Source organism: Xiphophorus couchianus, chromosome 6 (assembly GCF_001444195.1).
Source record: "Xiphophorus couchianus chromosome 6, X_couchianus-1.0, whole genome shotgun sequence".
In the NCBI taxonomy this organism is placed as follows: domain Eukaryota; kingdom Metazoa; phylum Chordata; class Actinopteri; order Cyprinodontiformes; family Poeciliidae; genus Xiphophorus; species Xiphophorus couchianus.
This window is the reverse complement of record NC_040233.1, coordinates 29862567-29882779: the sequence shown is the minus strand read 5'-3', so window position 1 is coordinate 29882779 and position 20213 is coordinate 29862567. Positions and strand designations below refer to the sequence as shown.

General features: G+C 39.1%; 2 protein-coding genes across 3 annotated transcripts; both read right to left on the bottom strand.

Annotated features, from left to right (window-relative positions):
- Window positions 1-87: 87 nt before the first annotated feature.
- On the bottom strand, window positions 88-8618 carry slco1d1 (solute carrier organic anion transporter family, member 1D1). Its single transcript, XM_028020331.1, has 15 exons — window positions 8429-8618; window positions 7986-8095; window positions 6681-6822; window positions 6462-6594; window positions 5727-5851; window positions 5483-5629; window positions 5135-5233; window positions 4488-4751; window positions 4250-4414; window positions 3764-3959; window positions 3499-3664; window positions 3149-3333; window positions 2656-2720; window positions 2467-2584; window positions 88-2365 (listed from the first exon to the last, which is right to left on the bottom strand). The coding sequence occupies exons 2-15, from the start codon at window positions 8034-8036 to the stop codon at window positions 2152-2154; spliced, it is 2070 nt and encodes a 689-aa protein (XP_027876132.1). The 5' UTR covers window positions 8037-8095; window positions 8429-8618; the 3' UTR covers window positions 88-2151.
- A 1032-nt stretch (window positions 8619-9650) lies between these two features.
- Window positions 9651-19198, bottom strand: LOC114146369 (solute carrier organic anion transporter family member 1C1-like). 2 transcript variants are annotated; one of them, XM_028020332.1, is made up of 15 exons: window positions 18793-19198; window positions 18340-18454; window positions 16662-16803; window positions 16443-16575; window positions 15579-15694; window positions 15335-15481; window positions 14524-14622; window positions 13408-13671; window positions 13124-13288; window positions 12594-12789; window positions 12346-12511; window positions 11596-11780; window positions 11319-11383; window positions 11111-11228; window positions 10816-11029 (listed from the first exon to the last, which is right to left on the bottom strand). In XM_028020332.1, the coding sequence occupies exons 2-15, from the start codon at window positions 18388-18390 to the stop codon at window positions 10816-10818; spliced, it is 2061 nt and encodes a 686-aa protein (XP_027876133.1). In that variant the 5' UTR covers window positions 18391-18454; window positions 18793-19198. The 2 variants fall into 2 exon arrangements, with proteins under 2 accessions (XP_027876134.1, XP_027876133.1); XM_028020333.1 differs by lacking the exon at window positions 18793-19198 and having other exon boundaries at window positions 9651-11029; window positions 18340-18390.
- Window positions 19199-20213: the final 1015 nt, after the last annotated feature.

Genomic DNA, 20213 nt, shown 5'->3' with positions numbered 1-20213 from the left:
CAGAGGGAACATGCTCAAGTTCAAACTCTGCTTCTGGTCCAATGAAAGCAAGAGGAGGGCTATTTGGAAAGAACAAATAAACATAGAGACGGTCAAGGTTGTTTATTGTGAGTAGAGCAAGAACAGAAAAGAGGACTGGAGCTACTGTTAACAACTTTACTCGGAAAATGATGCAATACCTGGAAACAGTCTTTGCCCGTTTGGTAAAAGCTTGAAAATCAGGGCAAAACGCCCGGAAAACATCTGTGTGAGGGGTGAGAGGAAATTCCAGGACCCAGAGGCCGGTTGGGTTGCAACACTGTTGACATTTTTTCTTTTTTTAGAAGAAAAAGAAATTAGGTCTGCTTGACCTAAGTAGTTAGTCTGCTTGACCTAAGTGGTCAAGCAGACCAACCTAATTGTTAAAGCCCGATGCAAAACTGCCCACTAAAACTCAAACCATTTAAAAGAAATTTCTCATAAGGTGCATTTGAGTTGTTCATATACCCCTGACAGATTTAGATGTAAAATTATTTTCATTCAACCAAGAATTTTGATTCAGACTGAAGATAACCTTTTTTCTGATAGCTTAAACACATCTGGGGTATGAATAATTCTGGATTTGTTTTTAGATTTTCCACCAATAATCCACCTAGCATAAAAGCATTGAATATTTTAGGACAACTGGTAAAGTTGATTTTTTTTTAAAGTATTTTTGGAATAAACTTAAGACTGTACTCAGAATTGAACAATAAGTAACAAGAAAATGTTTTTTTTTAAATATATATATATATATGTACATAAAAAATAAAAAAAATCGAAATGTATGGTTAAAGACTACCTAAACCCCAAATCAACATTCTTGTGTGAATTTGTTTAACTGCAATATTTTAGCGTAAAACCGTGCAAGTGCTGCCCATCTAACCCTCCATGGGTTAGATGGTGCTACTGCAGTTGGTTATAACGGTACATCTTGGTTGAGGTCACAGCTCGTGTATAAAATCATTGTCAACTTTATGGCATTTAGCAAATACAAATAATATTCATAATCTCAACTGACCTGAAAACAGGAAAACTTTATGCTGACTTTCAGTCACATGCTGTTTATTTCAGCATGTGGCAGGCATACTGAAAGCTGATTAAGACTAAATTTAAAAAATGTTTTATTCATTGTCATTCAGGGCTGAAAGTGAATGTGAGCTTCTATATTTTTCACAAGACAGGAGATATTTTAAAAATTGCTCATTTATATAGTAGAAAAAAGTCTTAGAAATCAGTATCTTAATTATAATAAATTAAGACCAACTAATAAACTTATTGTCTTTAATGTATATTCATCTGTTCAAAGAGAGTGGAAGAAGAGAACCTTAAGCAATATATACGACATATTAAAATAAAAAAGTATCTAACTTTCTTTGTAAATCCAAATTATTAACAGTGATTATTATGTCAGTGCCGTATGACTGGATGTTACAGTTGCAACAAAGTATAAGAAAGTAAATTACAAAAACAAGCTTAGTGCTCAGTCCAATGGCTTGCGGTTCACAATTCAAACAGTGGCTCACTTTACGACATTTATATTTATAATTTTTTGTGAAATTATTTAACAAAAAGAAAAACTGTAATGTATTACATAACAATTACGTTGACACACAATGCATTGTTGGGACACATTTCAGGATTTTATTTGACTTTAAAATAAAACAATGGTTATCAGTGGGTATAAGCTTGTAAAAATGGTTTCAGGAAGTGAGGTAAAGGAGGACTGATAGCCTCCAGTGCTAAAAAAAAAAAACCCAGACACATTAAAATGACTCATGAAAGAATCAAGAGTCTTTCAGCTTCAACGGTGTGTAAAACTGTAATTTTTAGAATCTTTTTAATATTTTATATACGTACATCTATTTAATGTTTAAAACTGAAAAGTGACTTGAGTTTCAGATCAAGCTGCTTTGACTGTTTGGACAAAGATCACATATTTTTTAATGTGAGGTAATTGCTCTAGTTGGGACTTTTATTTCTAGAAAAAGAGAGAAAGAAGAAAGAGGTGAGCTGCTAGAAAGCCAAACAGTGATAAAACTGTACCTTACCACATTTGATCCAGTTTGGGAATGACCACAGCACACAAGGGTCCATCTTCTTTGCACAGTGATGCGGCCTTCTTGTAATATGTTAAATCGAACTCTCCTTGTTTTCCTCTTCTTTGTTCGTAGAAATGCTGATGTTTGCACGTCCATTGTTCTGTGTGTTACCCTCCAGTGCGTTGTCTTTGGCCTGGTTCCTCAGAGCTAGCTTCTTCTGTCTCTTGATGATTTTAACGTAGAGAATTCCCCACAACACATTGGCAAGGAAGTACAGTCCCGTTACCAAGCCTACGAAAGTCATTCTGAAAGTAAAGCGTGTTGTAAAAACATTGATTACACATGTGCCGGATTTTAATTTGCCGCGATTTGTGACGTGGCTGGCAAGGCCAACATCTGTTCTCACCTAAACGCGTTGGAATCATAAAGTCTACATGCTCCGCGTCCTCCACATTGCTTCGTGCCCCATTTCAAACAAGTTCGATCGATCAGTGCTCCGAAATATATCGGGGGAGGGATCCCACCTGGGAGGTCACGTCAAATGTCACCAATGTCGTTACTAAGAACTGGTGCTTGTTGCAGGTGCAGTACTCACCCAGAGTTCTCACAATCAGCGTCTGCATACCCAAGGCCAAAGACTTCAGATCTGGCTGGATGGATCTAATTCAGAGAAGCACAACGGAACATTAAGTCAGAGAATAAAAGCGTGAAATTTAAGAAACGGAGGTTTGTTTCTTGTGGGCAAGTAAGGATAAAAGAATTAAACATTGCCAAAGTTAGACAAACCTATTTACATTTATTTTGTAATTGCCCTAACTTAAGTTTTATTGCTGTCACTAATGTTATCATTTTAATGCTTAATGCACTGATTTGGCATTAACATTATGTCCAACTGCCTAAGTCCAGCAACGTTTAGATGTCTTTCTGCTTTAGCACACCTGGCTCCAATATTAGCTCACTAGCTGAGCTTTGTAAAGCTTGACTGCATGCCAGTGAGGCAGTTTCACTGGTTAATTCAAGTGTGTAGGTCAAGGGACGCATCTAAAACTTGCAGGACTCTGGCCCTCGAGGGATTGATTGAGTCTTACCTGAGTAACACAATATATCCCGGTGTGGCCCCACAAGCAGAAATGAAAGCTCCCGCCACCGTCAAAGCCATGTAGATTTTAAATTTATAATCACAATCGCTCTTCCTCGAACACTGGCCCAGCACAGCCGACATGTTCGCAGCAGGGGTCATGAAGTCCCCAACACAGGTACAGTTATGAAACACCTGAAGAACAAAAACACCAGGATCTAATGTAGAACAACTTGTGCCTTCGGCTGAATACAGCTGATACGGATTTTGGAGATCTACTACTTTCAATCTTCAGAGTGAAATCTGTAACTCTGTCTTGTCCATGTGGATGGATTCTGTGTTGGTGGAAAAAAATCTCACCATTGCTTTTCCTGTCCCAGTGGCGGTCTGGCAGCCAGCCAGGCAGGGAGAGGCGTACGTCATGCCGTTATAGGCGCAGACTGGATCCCAGTGCTTCATGGAGCAGGAACAGCCCATGTTGCACGGCGACAAAAGTGTGGAATAATTGTAGGATACTTGTTGATAACTGGACCAAAGCAGACATGTGCTGTTTGTCGGAACATTATTCATTGCCAATGAAGTCAAGAGATTTCATCAAAAAAACAAAACAAAAACCCCAACTCACCCTTGATATGCAACAGTCAAACCAGCCACCTCTGCATTGTCACAGTGGAAGAAGCCCTGCAGGGTGAGCAAAGAAAAGGCTCCAAGAGATGCAGTGATGGACACTCTGGCCGCTCCAATGACACCCAGGTTGAAACGTTTCAGCACAAAACCACCAGTGATGATGCCCAGAGCGACCGCGGGCAGGTTCATGATGCCTTAGTGGTGAAATGTAGAGACGGTTTATAGGACAGAAAGGATAATTCCTTACATTTTCAAGATGGAAAACAAAGGGTTGACAATGTTGAATAACCACCCAGTCATCAAATGCTAAATATAGCGTCCAGATTTTCTAAACACTTGCTCAAAGGGAGATCTCACAGTGGGTCATTAAGTGCTTACATTCTTGAGTTGATGTTATCACACACAATCACACTTCCCTTTCACAACATCATTGTTCCAAATGCAGGAAAGTGAAGAGTGAGTGGGGGCGGGGTGAGCGGTGTACCTATGAGAAAAATGGCCTTGGATGCCGCCTGGCCGTAGATCTGCTCCATGAATTTAGGTTTGAAGGTGATCAAGCCAATGAAACCATTGACCGCAACCAGGTGGGTGAGAATCATCATGGAGTAGATGCTGTTCCTGAAGAGTCTCTTCAGTGAAGGAACAAAATCTGGCAAAGAACAAAGCACTAAATGAGATTACTCTCAGCTCTTAGTGTTTTTGGGGCATACAACCAAAACTACCTTTAGCCATTTCCTTAAACGTGACGGCCTTCTCTTTGTCTTCACCGTCTTCGTTTTCATCTGGTAGGAAACTCTCCTGTTCTGGCCCAGAAGCTAGCTCCGTGCTTTTGTTGCCACCGTCTTCCTCTTCCCCCTGTTTCGGCAAAGACTTGGGCAGGAAGAAGAAGGGGATGCTCGACAGCAGAATCACTACACCAGTCAAGATGAAGCCCAGCCACCAGGCTCCCACCCAGCGGGAGTCCTTGTAGTTGATGGTGATGCTGTCTGGGGAAAAGGAAGATGGATGATTGTTGGGTTCGGACGTTTGTTTTTATGTTGTTTCTTTTTGTCTGATGAATTTCGGAATTCCCAGACAAAATCTCAATAAGTGGAGCAATCCCATCGACGTAAATTCTTCCTTGGTTTTCTTTAGAGGTTTCTTTAAAACTCTAGTCTTGATATCCAATATGGTTGCCATTTAAAACATTGTATTAACAGGATATGAATTAGTTATTCTCCACTGAAACATGATATACCAGTAAACATGCAGCTATAGTCTGGATTACATAGGTGGATCCTATATCCTATATAATTACAAATTACAAAGGAATGTTTTAGCTGACGGCAAGCCGGTTTATCCTTTATTCTCAGAATGAGATGTCTCATACCTAAATCGACAAATCCAATGTCCACGTAGGTCTTGGCAAGGAAGGACCCCAGCATGAACCCAAACATAGGACCTAATATTCCCGTTGTATGAATGCAGGCTAGCACAGAAGAAGAGAAAAGGGATGAGGGTGTTATGGATCTTGCGGGATATTTCACTTCTATGCTTACGCACAGATGACATCCAAATAGAAAGTCTTACATAAATTGATCAAAAATAAAGGTGGGCTGATAAGAAGCTGAGAGTTAGCTATGAAGATGTATGGTGTAAGGAAAAACTAAAACGTATACTGATCCTATGCACAGTACTAAGCCAAAGCATGCTGTAACTAATAACAACAACAACAAACCCAAATAGAAAGGAGTGTTCTCGTGTTTGGAAAAGTCATCCAGATAGGATATTCCCAAAGGCATGATCGGCGTCTCTCCAATTCCACGCAGCACGTTTCCCAGGAAAACGTAGATCCACATGGAAGAGCCGACTGCCTTTTCACAAGCTGGGGAGACGATGACCAGCAATTAAACTCTTTCTGGCAGATTTAGGACCAACGCTAAAGTGCATGGAGGTGAATTTCGAAACGAAATACCAGCTACCTTTCATGGCTTCTACATCTGGGACTTCATCCTTCTCACTCAGGCTGTGGTTGGACAAACATGGCAGGATGTTTTCTGTGCTGTTGACCTGAGTGTTGTGTGACATGCTGGTCTCATATTTATACCTAGGAAAAATAAGAATAATGTAATCTGTACAAGATTGGAAAACATATGAATACTCCTTTTCTTTTTTGTTGTGATATATAAATTGATTAGCTAATTTAAACACCTGCTCTACTGATGAGTTGTCAGAGAGTTGGTGTCACTTCTTTTTCTTTTATTTAAATAAACCGAAACACACTGAATTTCACAGCACATCTAAATGTTACGGTTGTCAAAGTCAAACTGGCATAACTGACCTACTTTCCTCTGCTTTGGTATTTTTTTTAACTAATATGTATTCCTGACCTTGTTACCTTGTTGTGTAGCATTGACAGTTAGCAGCAAAGCAGTGAGCCCTTTTCTTTCATATATATTAATATTTAGCATGCCATATTGATGTGACTTGTCAGCTAAAACCAATGGTAGTCATCATCGGCGAGCATTTTATTTTTTTTCCCCATGTGACATCACAGTGCAACGTGTCTGAAAATGACTTATATCACTGATTTTACTTATAGAAGTGCTTTATAACTGGGTAAAATATAATACAGTTCCTTGACAAGCTAGTTGTGAAACATATAGATTTTTCTTTTTGGAAAAGATGTAAGCAGAGTAAATAGGTTTTATACTAACGGGCCCTGCAGGAAGTGCGGCAGTGCAACAATGAACGATCCGGCGGCCATGACCAAGCAGCCGATACCAATCAGCCTGGGACGATGGAGCTTTGCACCAAAGTAGCTCACAAAGGCGATCACCAGCAGATTTCCTGTGGAGAAAAATAAATGCAGAAAACCATTAATTAAAATAGTAGCTCCAGTATTTCAGAATCCAGAACATCTTTACTTCACGTACCCATTTCAAAGCTGCCATCTATGACCCCAATCAGAGAGCTGGGGATGTCGAAGCGTCTCTCAATCTGGGTGATGGAGCTCTTCATGTAGGAGCCACCAAAAGCTTTGGCAAAGTACACAAATGCCAAAGAGACAAGGAACAGCTGCAAAATAATATAAAAAAGTTGTTAAGCTAAGTTGCCTTTAAACACACTGGACAATCTCAGACGATGCGCAACAATTAGTTCATGGGTCTAAAATCCAAAATGCACCGAGTGCCTTTAACTCCAGACTAAAAACCCACCTGGTTAGAGTTGCATTCGAAACATCATAGATGAAACATCAATCAACATTTAGATGTGCAACTACGTCACTTGTATGATGTAAACCATCTTTAACTGCCTTGTGGCTGAAATGTGCTGAACAATTATCTTTGATCGATTGATTGAATATATGAGAACAAATCTCAATAAGTCTGACACATCTTCAAAGAACCCCAGCAACTCTTTTCAGTACCAATAAAAAAAATGCTTTTGGTGTACAAAGCTTTTTCTTTATGTGACTGAAGGTGATGAGTGTATTTTACTTGAAAGCACCAAGTTTGTAACACCAGCAGTGTTCATATCAGACCACTCTGTAATATACAGAAAAAAATCCTGCTTGGTTTTGACTTAACCCCAAACCAAACGTGCAGATTTAGCCTAAGGCAATTTGATGATGTAATAGCAGGAGACGATTTATGACTTGTTTACAAAACTATCTCGTTGTTTTTTTTAATTTTTTATTATTAGCTCAGACCATGGCCCCAATTTGCTTTAGTTCTGGCACCAAGAATAATTTATGAAGATTTACAGAAAAAAACTCATTTGGGAAGCTTATCCAACTTTTAACATGCCAGTAAAAGTTGGGTAAGCTTTTACCGGCAACCAAAGCGAATTGGTTTTCCAAAAGGAAATCAAATCCTTTCCCTTTGGAAAATAAGGTCCAACATTATTTTGTGCTATTACTAACAATGCAATATATTGTGTACACACAAAGTCGTTACTCTGATAGCATTTTGATTAGTACCGCTACTAATTACTCTTGTTTGGTACAAATGAAAATCACCAGGAGAGTGCAGTATAAATCTTAAAAATCAGTTCTTTGTTTCTTACAGAAATAATCATTAATATGCATTTTATTGATTACACTGGAATAGATGTGATGCATTATTAAATAGCAGGTAAAGTATTCTTTCATAGGCCTTGGATTTGGCGAAGGCTTGACCTTTTTGCTACTTTAAAGTCCAACATGTGGTAATACAGGCAAAAGGTAGGACTCCACTGACCTTGAGCTTGGAGCAACAGGCCTGGCGTGTTTTTTTGGACTCCACGCTCATGATGCTGCTTCTTGTTCAACTGGGCAGAGAAAAGGAGGAACAAAACGATCCCAATAGCCCTGCAAAGTTAGAAGTACAACATGTTAGCTGCAAGCGAGCTTTTACTAATTTGATTATTTTTGTTTAATAGACATAAAACTATTTTATTTCCTCACTCTGTAGGCATTAAAGAAAATGTTGAAGCTGCTTCTTTTCTTTTTTTTTTTTTAGGACAAAAACACCTTAATAGCTTTAACTTTTCTTTCCCCCCGACGCCACTGACATTATCCTAACAATTTGTCTTATTCAAACTTTTATGTTTCTGATTATCGCTGCAACTGGTTCTATACTGAGCTGCACATCCTAATGAAGAGATAGAGGTGAAAAGAGACAAAACTGTTGGGAGTATTTACCTGAAGTGGTGGCGTCCCAGTTTGAAGGATCCCAGCTTGGTGGCTTGTCCTAACTGGCAGGAATCAGTGCTTAAAGCCCAAGTCTTATCTCCAAATTATAAAATCACATGTAATCAGTAACTCGGGCACTCATGTTGGTCTTGTTGATTATGTCAACAAAAGGCCACCCAGGCCTCATGTAAAGGTGACACGAGCCCCAGACTCAAACAGAACTGCGACTGAGCGGCTCGTCCAATCCCGGGCCGAGCGTCAGGCGAAGGGTTCAGAGGTTCTCCAAGCACAAACACAAGCAGACAGTCACAGTTGTGCACATCCTTCTCCGTGAAACATCACAGGCCTCCCAAGCAGCCATCCTTTTGAACGCACAACAAACAAGAGAGCAGCAGCAGCACGCCGCTGAGTTGGCCAAGGTTTTATTGTGTGTTTGCGTGTTTCGGAGAGGAAGGCCGGACAGTAGAGCTGCTAGCTGAAGAATGGCTCGGAGGTAAACAGGGTTGAAATAATGGCAAATTGGAAAACAAAAGGGATTTACCTTACCGCCACACTAAAGTACAGCTGCAGTGTGTAACCATTATTATATATATATAATAATAGTATATATATATATTTACATATTTGTTAAAACTGTTACCATGTTGTGACAAATAATCAGCTCTGACTAGAAACAACCAATCAGAGCCTGGAGCAGGGTCTTAGCACTGGCCTAGCCTAGCCTAGCCTGTCACGAATGCTCAAGCTAGTCAGTATAGCCAACGCTGACAGCAGATAAACAGTTTTCCTGGAACTGTGAGCTGTTTTTCCACCATTAGCATGTTGTGCAGCACTTACACAAGATTGACTGACCGCATTAAGACCCGCCCCTCGGCTCTGATTGGTTGTTTTTGATCAGGTGCGGTGCATTCCATCTGATGGCAATAGTGGAGGAAGAAACTAATTTCTTGTTTTTCACAGGATAAGACACAACTGTTATTTTCATTGTATATTTTTGATATGTGTGAGATGTTAATCAGTTAGCTATTGGTACTTGTTGGACAAGGTGAACCAAATGTTCTTGTTTCACATGGAGAACAATAAGTGATAAGAATATTTACATCTCCATCTCATTGTCATCAGCTGATGATCTTTTGAGGAAGGAAGCACCAGTTAGCCCCTGCTAATTCTACCAACCATATAGCAAAAACTAGCCCCCCTGATGAAAAACTGGACTCACCAATTCTCTTTAAAACATTAATAGAACATTTATTTCATACAGCAGTGACAGTGCATTTGCATTCAGCTGCACAATCAACAAAATTACAAAAGAAAACGATGCATAGCCTGGTATTTACATTCAAAATTTTAACCTTGGTTTTGCAGTCTACGTTAGTGGATGTTACATTTAACAGCTAAAACACAATACAATCAATTCAAACTTCAAAGTAAACCCACGAGCTTGTAGTCTACTGTTTAAGTCGTACTTAACAACACTCATGCTTATGCTAATGACATTTTAACTGAACACAAAAAATAAGGTTATGTAACAAAAAAAGTGTAATACTATGCTTACAAAGCTTTTAAAGCTCATTAAAATGGGTATCAGAAGTAGCAAAATGGGAGCACAACTGATAATTTATGACAAAACATAAAATATATAGAAACCGACCTATTAAAGCCTTTAACAGTTATAATGTAATGACAAATGTACATTTCCAGAAGATAGTGTTTCAGTGACAAGCTAAGACCTTTAGTACTACAACTACAAAAATAAACCCTAAGGCTTGTCGTGCCATATTTGATATTTCACATATCCCCTGGGATTTGTTCTTCATTTTGAAGAACATACTAATCAGTCCTTTAAACCAAGTTATTGCAACACTGACTGCAATTACACCTTTTTGCTAAAATGTGAAGCTAGTTTCACATCAAGGGAACTAGCTAAGTTAGCCAAGTTTGTAAAACCACAGAAAGCCAGATGTAGTTAGATGGGGTCTTAGGTATTCACAGATTTAAGCTATTCGCAGACAACTGTGGTCCCCAACACCCTTGTATACTGGGAGTTCACTGTAAAAACTGACCTAAAACAAACCATGTTTCAATGCTGCACCCAAACTAAAGGCTTTAAAAGATGAATTGAATTCCCGCTCTGATTCTATGAAGATCACTCAATCACGTTGTCTTGACCGTTCAGACAAAACGTCATATATTTTTATTCTTTTTAATTGCTTTAGTTGATGTCTATATGTCTTTATAAAGAGTAATCACATAAAAAAGGGGACGGGGGAGCCAAGAATGGAAGGTGCTAACCATCCAGACAGCGCTAACACTGTACCATTAGCATGTTCAGGACTGAACACAAGGGTTCATCTTCATTCTGCAACAACCTGGCCTTCTTGCAACATGTTAAATTGTTAAATAGTGCTCTCCATGTTTGCGTCTTCTTTGTATTTAACAATGCTGATGCTAGCATGTCCATTGCTAAGTCTGTTAGCCTCCACTCCATTCTTTTTGGCCTGACCTCTCAGCACCAGCTTCTTCTGTCTCTTAGCTATTTTGACGTAGAGGACTCCCCACAGCATATTGGCCAGGATGTAGAGTCCAATAATCAATCCCAGGAAAGTAAACCTGAAAGTAGAGCGTGTTGGAAAAACAAAGTTATATGTTGTTTAGCATATTGATAGTTAAGGTAGGTTTATTTCCCTGTACCTAAATGCGTTGGAATCATAAAGTCTGCATGCTCCACGTCCTCCACATTGCTTGGTGCCCCACTTCAAACACGTCCGATCAATTAGTGCTCCAAAATATATTGGGGGAGGGATCCCACCTGGCAGAACAAGGTTACATAGGCGTGCACGTTGAGAAAAACGGACAAAAATTTAATAAATGGAAAAAGTAGTTGAGTTTTGTTGCTCACCTAGAGTTCTTACGATCAGCGTCTGCATGCCTAGTGCCAAAGACTTTAGATCTGGCTGGATGGACCTAAATTAAAGTTGATTGCTATAGTTAACCAGAGTATACCACTAAAGACAATGAGAAATTGGAAGTTTTTCTGACAAACATCAAAGAATGAAATGTGACAATTATGCATGTTGCCATAAGAAGACAAAATAAAACATGCTTTACATCTGCCAAAATGTAATTAGGAAAGACAAAATGCAAAGCTTCCAATATGCGCAATGTTTTTACCTTACCTCAGCAGTACAATATATCCCGGCGTGCCTCCACAGGCAGAAATAAAGGCTCCCAGCACTGACAAAGCCATGTAAATTTTAAATTTCTCGTCACATTCAGTCCTTCTGGGACACTGGCCCAGCACGGCGGACATGTTTGCAGCAGGAGACGTGGAGGTATCAATGCACGTACAGTTGTGGAACACCTTTAAGAAACAAGACAATGATCTGAATTAAGAGTTTTCTTGATTTCATATGCTAACGTTCCATATTCTGTCTAATATAAATAAATGAATTTGGTGAGACAGGAAGTACCATGCCACACTGATAGGGGGCAGTGCTGAGACCGTGAGAATACAAAGAAAACAAAACAATCTTTTAAAAAAAACAAGGAAAGCATAAAACAGGAAAATGCAAAGAAAGATTACAAACCAAATTATGATTAAAAAAACAACTACATCAATACTGAATAGATAACTAAAGAAAACAATTAATACAGCAAGATTGGAAATAAAATAGAGAAGCAAACAAAGGTGATGACGTTAAATTAATAACGGTGAAAATGATAAATATTACTTTATGTTACCCTGCATAATCACAAAAGTTGGAAAAGTTATTATTCTTTATTTTTTGGATGCAATATTTGCCATGTTAAGTACTTTATCAAGCAATTTATTTATTTGTATATCTGTTACTAATACTACAATGACAGGAATGTCCACTTTATCCAGTGGACATGAACTCCATGTTTACTATTGGAAAAAATCTCACCATTGCTTTTCCTGTCCCAGTGGAGGTCTGACATCCAGCCAGGCAGGGAGAGGCATACGTCACGCCGTTATAGGCGCAGACTGGATCCCAGTGCTTCATGGAGCAGGAACAGCCCATGTTGCACGGCGACAACAACGTCGAATGATGGTAGGATACTTGAGGATAACTGGAAAAGAGAATGTAACTGAGTCAAAAACATTCGATTTTGAAACGGAGCTGGGTTATGTGTCCATGTGCGAGCCGCTCACCCTTGGTACGCCACCGTTAAACCAGCCACCTCTGCGTTGTCGCAGTGAAAGAAACCCTGAAGGGAAAGCATACAAAAGGCCCCAAGAGATGCAGAGATGGACACTCTGGCCGCTCCAACGACACCCAGTTTAAAACGCTTCAGGACAAAACCGCCAGTGATGAAACCCAGGGCGACTGCGGGCAGGTTCATGATGCCTGAATAAGGGATGGGCGGAAGGGTGTTAGGTTTTAAAACATAGCTCAAAGCACCATCACTGCAAAATACATATGAAAGAAAACAGCCATTTGAAACCGTTTCCCGTCTTTAATCATTTCAGACTATTTGTTTTCAGAGCACTGACCATATTGGACGGCCACTCATACAAGCAGCCATCAAATGCTGAATACAGCTTGCAGAAAGGGAGATCTCACAGTGGGCCATTTAATGCCTACATTCTTGCATCCGATTTATCACACACAATCACACTTCCTTTCACAACATCATTGTTTCGGTTAGAGCAAACTTTGAGTGGGAGCATCATGGATGTACCTATGAGAAAATTAGCTCTGGATGCCGCCTGGCCGTAGATCTGCTCCATGAACTTTGGTTTGAAGGTGATCATGCCGACAAAGGCATTGACCGCAACCAGGTTGGTGAGGATTATCATCGTGTAGATGCTGTTCCTGAAGAGTCTTTTCAGCGAAGGAACAAAATCTGGTAAAGAACAAACCATTAAGGCAAATGAGAGTCGCCAATGATCTGGTATGAAGCTGTACACCCTGATTCATCTCATGTTTCCTCTACCTGGCCAGCCTATTCAAATGCTGAGTTACCTTTAACCATTTCCTTAAATGTGGCGGTCTTCTCTTTGTCTTCACCATCTTGGGTCTCATCTGGCAGGAAGCCCTCCTGTTCTGGCCCAGAAGCTAGCTCCGTACTTTTTTTGCAGCCGTCTTCCTCCTCCCCCTGTTTTGGTAAAGACTTGGGCAGGAAGAAGAAGGGGATGCTCGACAGCAGAATCACTGTGCCATTCACTATGAAGCCCAACCACCAGGCTCCCACCCAGCGGGAGTCCTTGTAGGTGATGGTGATGCTGTCTGGGGGGTCACAGGCAAAAGAGAGATTGTTGGGTTATACAGAATGTTCCTGCTACGCTGTGTTTCCTTTGTTCTACAAAGTTGGAAATTCTTCATTTGCAAAGCAAAAAAGTGTAAATAGCCTCTGAAATCTCAGGTCATATGTTGAAATTTTCCCAAATCTTAAGACTGGTTGCCACATGCATAAAACCTGGTAATTGCTACATTATTAAACTCTTTATATGCACTTATGGTATCTTTTATCAGTCACACACAGTGCTGTACAACCACGATTAGCAGAAAATATTGCTACATAGTGTGAATTACACTTTACTAATGTAGTTTGTAGCCATTAGCTTAGTCACTTAGTTAGCTAATGCCACTAGTTTCGCAACTTCCGCCTGCAACACTTAGGTAGTTACTGACATCATTCCTTCAACATCCAACTTTTGGTCTAGATGGAGTACAGCTAGAGTAACATTTAACTGCTAGTTAACGTCTTAGCAGCTAACAGGGGAATAGCTGCTTTAGCAACAATTGTTCAAAACATGGCAGTTGAGGCAGTAGTTCTTGCTGTGTCACCACTATCCTGCGACTCTTGCTCCATGACTCAGGGTTTCACTCTTACCCAACAGCCACGCCATAAACATTCAAACTATTTTTGCTAAAGTGCTGCTCAGAGAGAGAAAGTATATTTCCCAGACTTATTCTTATCAGTTATGGTTTCACTCGCAGCACACTGTGAAATATAAACTTTGTTGATTCAAGCTACTTGGAATCATTGAAATTCCAGTAGGCATGTTGCGCCGACTTGCAAATATATTTCAAGTGTATTTGTTTCGAATCCTTTTTTTATTTAGACAAATCTCATACCTAAATCGACAAATCCAACGTCCACGTAGGTCTTGGCCAGGTAGGAGCCCAGCATGAACCCAACCATTGGGCCTAGCATTCCTGTTGTGTAGATACAGGCTGCCACAAGAGAAGAAGAGGGTGAGAAACGTGTAAAAAGAAGTATGATTATTATTCATTTTATTTACAGACATGGTTTCTGCTTGGTTTATGTGATTTTAAATGTCAACTTTTTTTTTGCCTGTTTTGTTTTTTGCGTATCCCTCGCAAAGCGCTGTTTTGGTCAAAGTTTTTGGCCGGATGGCTAGATGTATAGCTAATTCAGTGTTAAAGATAAGAACTTAATCGAGCTAAGCTTGACTCTCTGCATCTCGGTTTGAGAATCTCACGTTGCAGTTAGACAGGAAGCAACTGTTGAATTGCTGTTTAGTCGTAAGCTAATAAAGAATTTACATCCAGCTGGTGGACAACACGCCACAAAAGTCGCTGTCATTTCTTTAAGAATGTGATGAAGCCATTTGAGTCAGGCGTGTTGGAGCCCCTGTAGACTGGCATAGAAAAGCCCTTCACTAGAACCATCTGAATTAGACAAACAAAAGAAACTAGATTATATGGTTTACTCAAATGTGGACGTAATTATTTGACACTGACTACAGATTTTGGAAACTGTGATTTTATTTGTGAAGATAAACAAACTGGTTTTTAGCTCTACCCAAAGAATATCGTTAAACTCATGACAACGACTTGACTAAACTTCGATAAAACATGAACTAAACATGTTTAAAACGGCAGCACAAGGCGGCATGTTGCAAATATCAGAAATGAAACAAACCCAAATAGAAAGGCGTGTTCTCTTGTCTAGAAAAGTCATCTAGATAGGATATTCCCAAAGGCATAGAGGGAGTCTCTCCAATTCCACGCAGCATGTTTCCCAGGAAAACGTAGATCCACATGGAAGAGCCGACTGCCTTTTCGCAAGCTGACAGGAAGGAAACTGAGTTTAAACGTCATTTGACTAAGCAGATTGAGGATCAATTACGTAATGGATGAAGGTGGACATCCAAAGTGCAAGATACCTTGTATGGCTGCTACGTCGGGTGTCTCAGTCAGGTTGTGTTTGGACAAACATGGCAGGATGCTTTCAGTGCTGTTGGCTTCAGTGTTGTGGGACATACTGGTCTCATATTTATATCTAGAAATAAAATTAGGATTAAGGTCAGAGATTCTCGTTTTTCCCTCAATTCATGTTTTAATATGTATGCTTACGTAAGAAATACAAAATGTTCTACGCTCTCACCCCAGGCCTCTTTCTGTTACTTCAGAGCGACAAATGTATAGAGAACTGATCCTGCCAAAATTGGCAATAAGTATAAAAACAAAACAATGGCTTGATAAAGTAAATAAAGTGCAAGATATTGCACCAATTCTTTTTTTAAATAGGAGTATTCCCAGCTTATTTGATTTTACAGAGTGACATGAATTGATATTTGTTTATATTTTTTTAACAATGTTAATTTAGCATTATCAGTATTATTTAGGTTCCCAGTTTGTTTCCAATCTTCTTGTTTTAGTTATTAGTTTCCATTTTGTTTCCTTGTTTAATTTATTAATTTATTTATTACTATTACTCTTATACTCTATATTTATATTTACCTTTTTTTAAAATGGTCAAACTTGTGCTTGACCATTGACTTTGACTTCAGTTCCACACACTCACAGGGTACAAACATTAAATATAAAAACACTCATTTTAGTGACGACCTAACAGAGTGCGCCTCTTTGTGAATGTATGTATACCCACTACCTTTGTTTTCAATGTGCTTTGGATGTGTTTACTTACTGCTGTTAAATATACAGAACAGTTCCCTCACCAGCCAAAAATCCAACAAATGGAAAACTAAATATAAGATGGCTGAAGAGTAAATGAGATTTCTACTAACGGGTCCTGCAGGAAGTGCGGCAGTGCAACAATGAACGATCCGGCGGCCATGACCAAGCAGCCGATACCAATCAGCCTGGGACGATGGAGCTTTGCACCAAAGTAGCTCACAAAGGCGATCACCAGCAGGTTTCCTGTGGAGAAAAATAAATGCAGAAAACCATTAATTAAAGGAGTAGCTCTAGTATTTCAGAATCCAGAACATCTTTACTTCACGTACCCATTTCAAAGCTGCCATCTATGACCCCAGTCAGAGAGCTGGGGATGTCGAAGCGTCTCTCAATCTGGGTGATGGAGCTCTTCATGTAAGCGCCAGCAAAAGCTTTGGCAAAGTACATAAAGGCCAGGGAGACCAGGAACAGCTGCAGGAGCACACACATTAAGAATTAGGCTTCTACAGGCCTCGCTTGTTGATTTGACCCAATGACGTCACGTCAAAGATCTCACAGTGACTCCCGTTAGAGTAAAAGTTTATCTTTTCTCAATGTTTATGTAATGAACCATTATCACGCACATAGCCTTGCTATGGATGAGATTAAAACAAAACATTTGGCATACATTGACATTACAGCTTTGACTCAACTTTAAGAAACACCTCAATTCAGATTTGATTAGTCCAGGGTCTTTTTCAAGATTGTTTGGAACATCATTTGATCACATAAAACCAGATACATTATGTTGACGGTATTATTCTTAGAATGTAAAAAATGGATACATTGCTGTTTTCATAAAGCGCTAGACAGATGCAACTTTCTACAGAGGGGGGTTATATGTGCAAAAATCTCTCAAATATTGTAGCTGCTCAGTTATAAAATAAACTGTCAATGTCCAGATAGAAGTCCAAAGGACCTGCTAAACTTTGCACCAATGTAAAAAAAAAAAAAAGGTAAATATTTTAGGAATTTGGATTAGTTCTGGAGTGCGTTGGCTTTGGAAATGTTCTCATCACAAGGTAACTTTAAATCTCCATCTTTAATCAACATGAGTAGGAATATCATTCAGGTGTTGCAAAAGTCATAAATGGATCATCTTTGTTAATTAAAACAAAAAAATAGCTTCTGGTACATGATCTAAATCAGACATGCAGCTCATTTGAAAAATAAAAAAATATCTAATGTTAGCTAACTGAATAAGAACTAAGAGACAGAAATGAATCCCTGTGAATTCGTCTTATAATTTCAACCGGATATTTTTTCGACGCACATATTTTTAAAACCTATGCCTTTTCGAAAACCTGCTGTATCAAATCGTAAGCTTGTCTTGCCCCATCTGGAGGAGGATTAAAGTACTGCCAGTGGCGAGTTCTGCTTTTTTTTTTTTTTTGAAGCAGACTTGAACAAAAATAGTTTTGGAATGGTGACAGGATGGAAAATATATTCATATATATATATATATATATATATATATATATATATATATATATATATATATATATAAAAATGTAAATTTTGGTGAACATCTAGATTTTATGGTTTAACTCAAGTTGGTTTTTTTTTATAGGTTTCTGCATATAATTTGTATTTTAAGTAGTAAATATACTATATTATATATATTTTTGGCCAATTACTTTTCATGTATATATTTACTTTTCCCTTAGAAATTGGTGCTTCTACTGTTTTATTTATATCAGATCATTATTATTCATTACGTAGTAGGTAGGTAGTACATACCATGATAAACAGAGCAACTTGTGTTATGTCAGTGTTAGTCATAAACATAGCACAGTATCAATCCTAAAAATCACCCCTGCTCCACTTAATCTCAGTCAACAAACAGATGAAAAGGTCTTACATCACATCAAAATGAATTCATTTGGAAACTGTTTGCATGTGAACTGTTTTGTTTTTTCTCTCCAAAATGCAAGTCCAACATCTTGTCATAAAAGTAATTTCACTAACCTTGAGCTTGGAGCAACATGCCTTACGTGGTTTTTTGGAGTCTACGCTCATGTTGCTTCTATGGGCTCAGCTTTTGCCAGATTCAAAAAAAGGAGAAAACACAAGACCAAAATCCCTGCAAATAAACAGCATACTTTGGAATACAAGATCTTGGAGCAAATTCTATTGAGCTTCTTCTAAAAACAACTTTAAATACATTTCTGATTTCACAATCTTGTCCATTAATCATACAATGGCAATGCAGTACAATATTATACAAGGACAGGCGTTTGAAACTAATTTATTCTCTTGAAGGAGACTGGTGGCATTCATACAAACCTGCAAAATTTCAAATACTATCCAAAACAAAAGATACAAGAATTTACAGTGTTTTTAACAAAAGACATTTTTAGTAGTACACATATAATAGTAATTCTGTGAAAGCATAAGAAAACATACAGCAAAAGTCTTTACCTGTGAAGCACTGATGGACCAGTATGAAGGGTTGAGGATTCAGACTGATTGATAGCCTTAACTACCAGCAGGACTTTGCGCCTGAGGCCCGAGTCTTATCATCAAATTACAACACTTGTAACCAGTAACTCAGGCAGTCATGTTGATCTTGCTGACCACGTCAATAAAAGGCCATCCAACCCTCAGGCGAACTGACATGCGCCCCAGACACAAACACAACTGCGACCGCACAGTTTGTTCAAGTCGCAGCAATAGGCGAAGAGGTTCAGAGGTTCCTCCGGCGTTCTTCACGGTCTCGCACATCCTCCTCCAAGAAACTTCACAGCCACCCTCTTTCGGAAACACAACAAACAGCGAGCAGCGTGAAGCTTGGCCAAAGTTTATTGTGGTACGAGCGAGCTGTATCTGTTAGTCTGGCCCGTTTCAAAGAGTGAAACGCTTTCCTCTCCAGGAGAATTTCAGGTCTCGCAAAAGCCCGGGTGTTTCCATCCGAGGCCCGATCAAAGTCTTCCTGTACCATTGATGGCCGCGAACAATGGCTTTCTCGTGAATTCCCCAGTACGGCACATCCTATCACCTTATAACTTTTGTTTCACAGTGGGTATTCACTGGAGGCTCGTTCGGTCACAGCTCACAATAAATGGCGTGTCTGTCTCTTGAACAGATTTTAATGTAAGGATTTCCTAAAAAAAAATTATTAACGAATCTTCTGGGAATTGGTTGTTGTTTACAACATTCTCTTCCATTGTTGTTACGCAGTTTAGATGAAGAAACTAATTATGAAAACAAATAATAGGCAGAGCTTGCGATGGACTGGCGACTTGTCCAGGGTGTTCCCCGTCTCTTGCCCGTTCACCGCTGGAGAAAGGTACCAGCAGCTCTGGTGGCCCCACTAGGGATAAGCATGTAAGATAATAGATGGATGGATGGATGATAGACAGAGCATATTATTTTTGTCTTTTCTCTGTTTGAAACTTGTAAATTGCAAATCTGCATTACTCAAGAACACTTGTCAAGAACTAATGGCCAGGCATTTTTAGTCAAGGTTTTTAGCCAGAATTCTGGTTCAGTCATTTACAGCAAATACTCAGACCTGAAGAAGAAAAGTAGCCGTAAACATCACACAATACAGTATTTAATTTTTCTGAAACACTGCATTAGTTTAATTGTAGTTCTAGCAAACCATACACCCTCTAACACTTTACCTTGCCCATCCTTGGTACAGTGTTGAAGTAATTTCGGTAGACCGACCATCCTAGAAAGGTTCATCATTGTTCCATGTAATCTCCATTTGGGGATAATGAGTCTTACTATGGATTGCTAAAGTGCTAACGCTCTTGAAAAGGCCTATTCCTAAATTTCTTTAGATTGAGACAATAATATGTTTGATTTTGACATCTTTTAGCCCATATTGTGTTGTT

What these genes read in the sequence shown, in the direction of transcription:
- slco1d1 (XM_028020331.1), bottom strand. Translation starts at nt 8,036, where the DNA reads ATGAGCGTGGAGTCCAAAAAAACACGCCAGGCCTGTTGCTCCAAGCTC. An exon ending in CCTGTTGCTCCAAGCTCAAG is followed by an intron (nt 6,823 to 7,985) that starts GTCAGTGGAGTC and finishes ATTATTTTGCAG; the next exon opens with CTGTTCCTTGTCTCTTTGGC. An exon ending in CATTGGATTTGTCGATTTAG is followed by an intron (nt 4,752 to 5,134) that starts GTATGAGACATC and finishes CCTTTTCCCCAG; the next exon opens with ACAGCATCACCATCAACTAC.
- LOC114146369 (XM_028020332.1), bottom strand. Translation starts at nt 18,390, where the DNA reads ATGAGCGTAGACTCCAAAAAACCACGTAAGGCATGTTGCTCCAAGCTC. An exon ending in GAACACGCCTTTCTATTTGG is followed by an intron (nt 14,623 to 15,334) that starts GTTTGTTTCATT and finishes CTCTTGTGGCAG; the next exon opens with CCTGTATCTACACAACAGGA. An exon ending in TTAACGGTGGCGTACCAAGG is followed by an intron (nt 12,512 to 12,593) that starts GTGAGCGGCTCG and finishes TCTCTTTTCCAG; the next exon opens with TTATCCTCAAGTATCCTACC.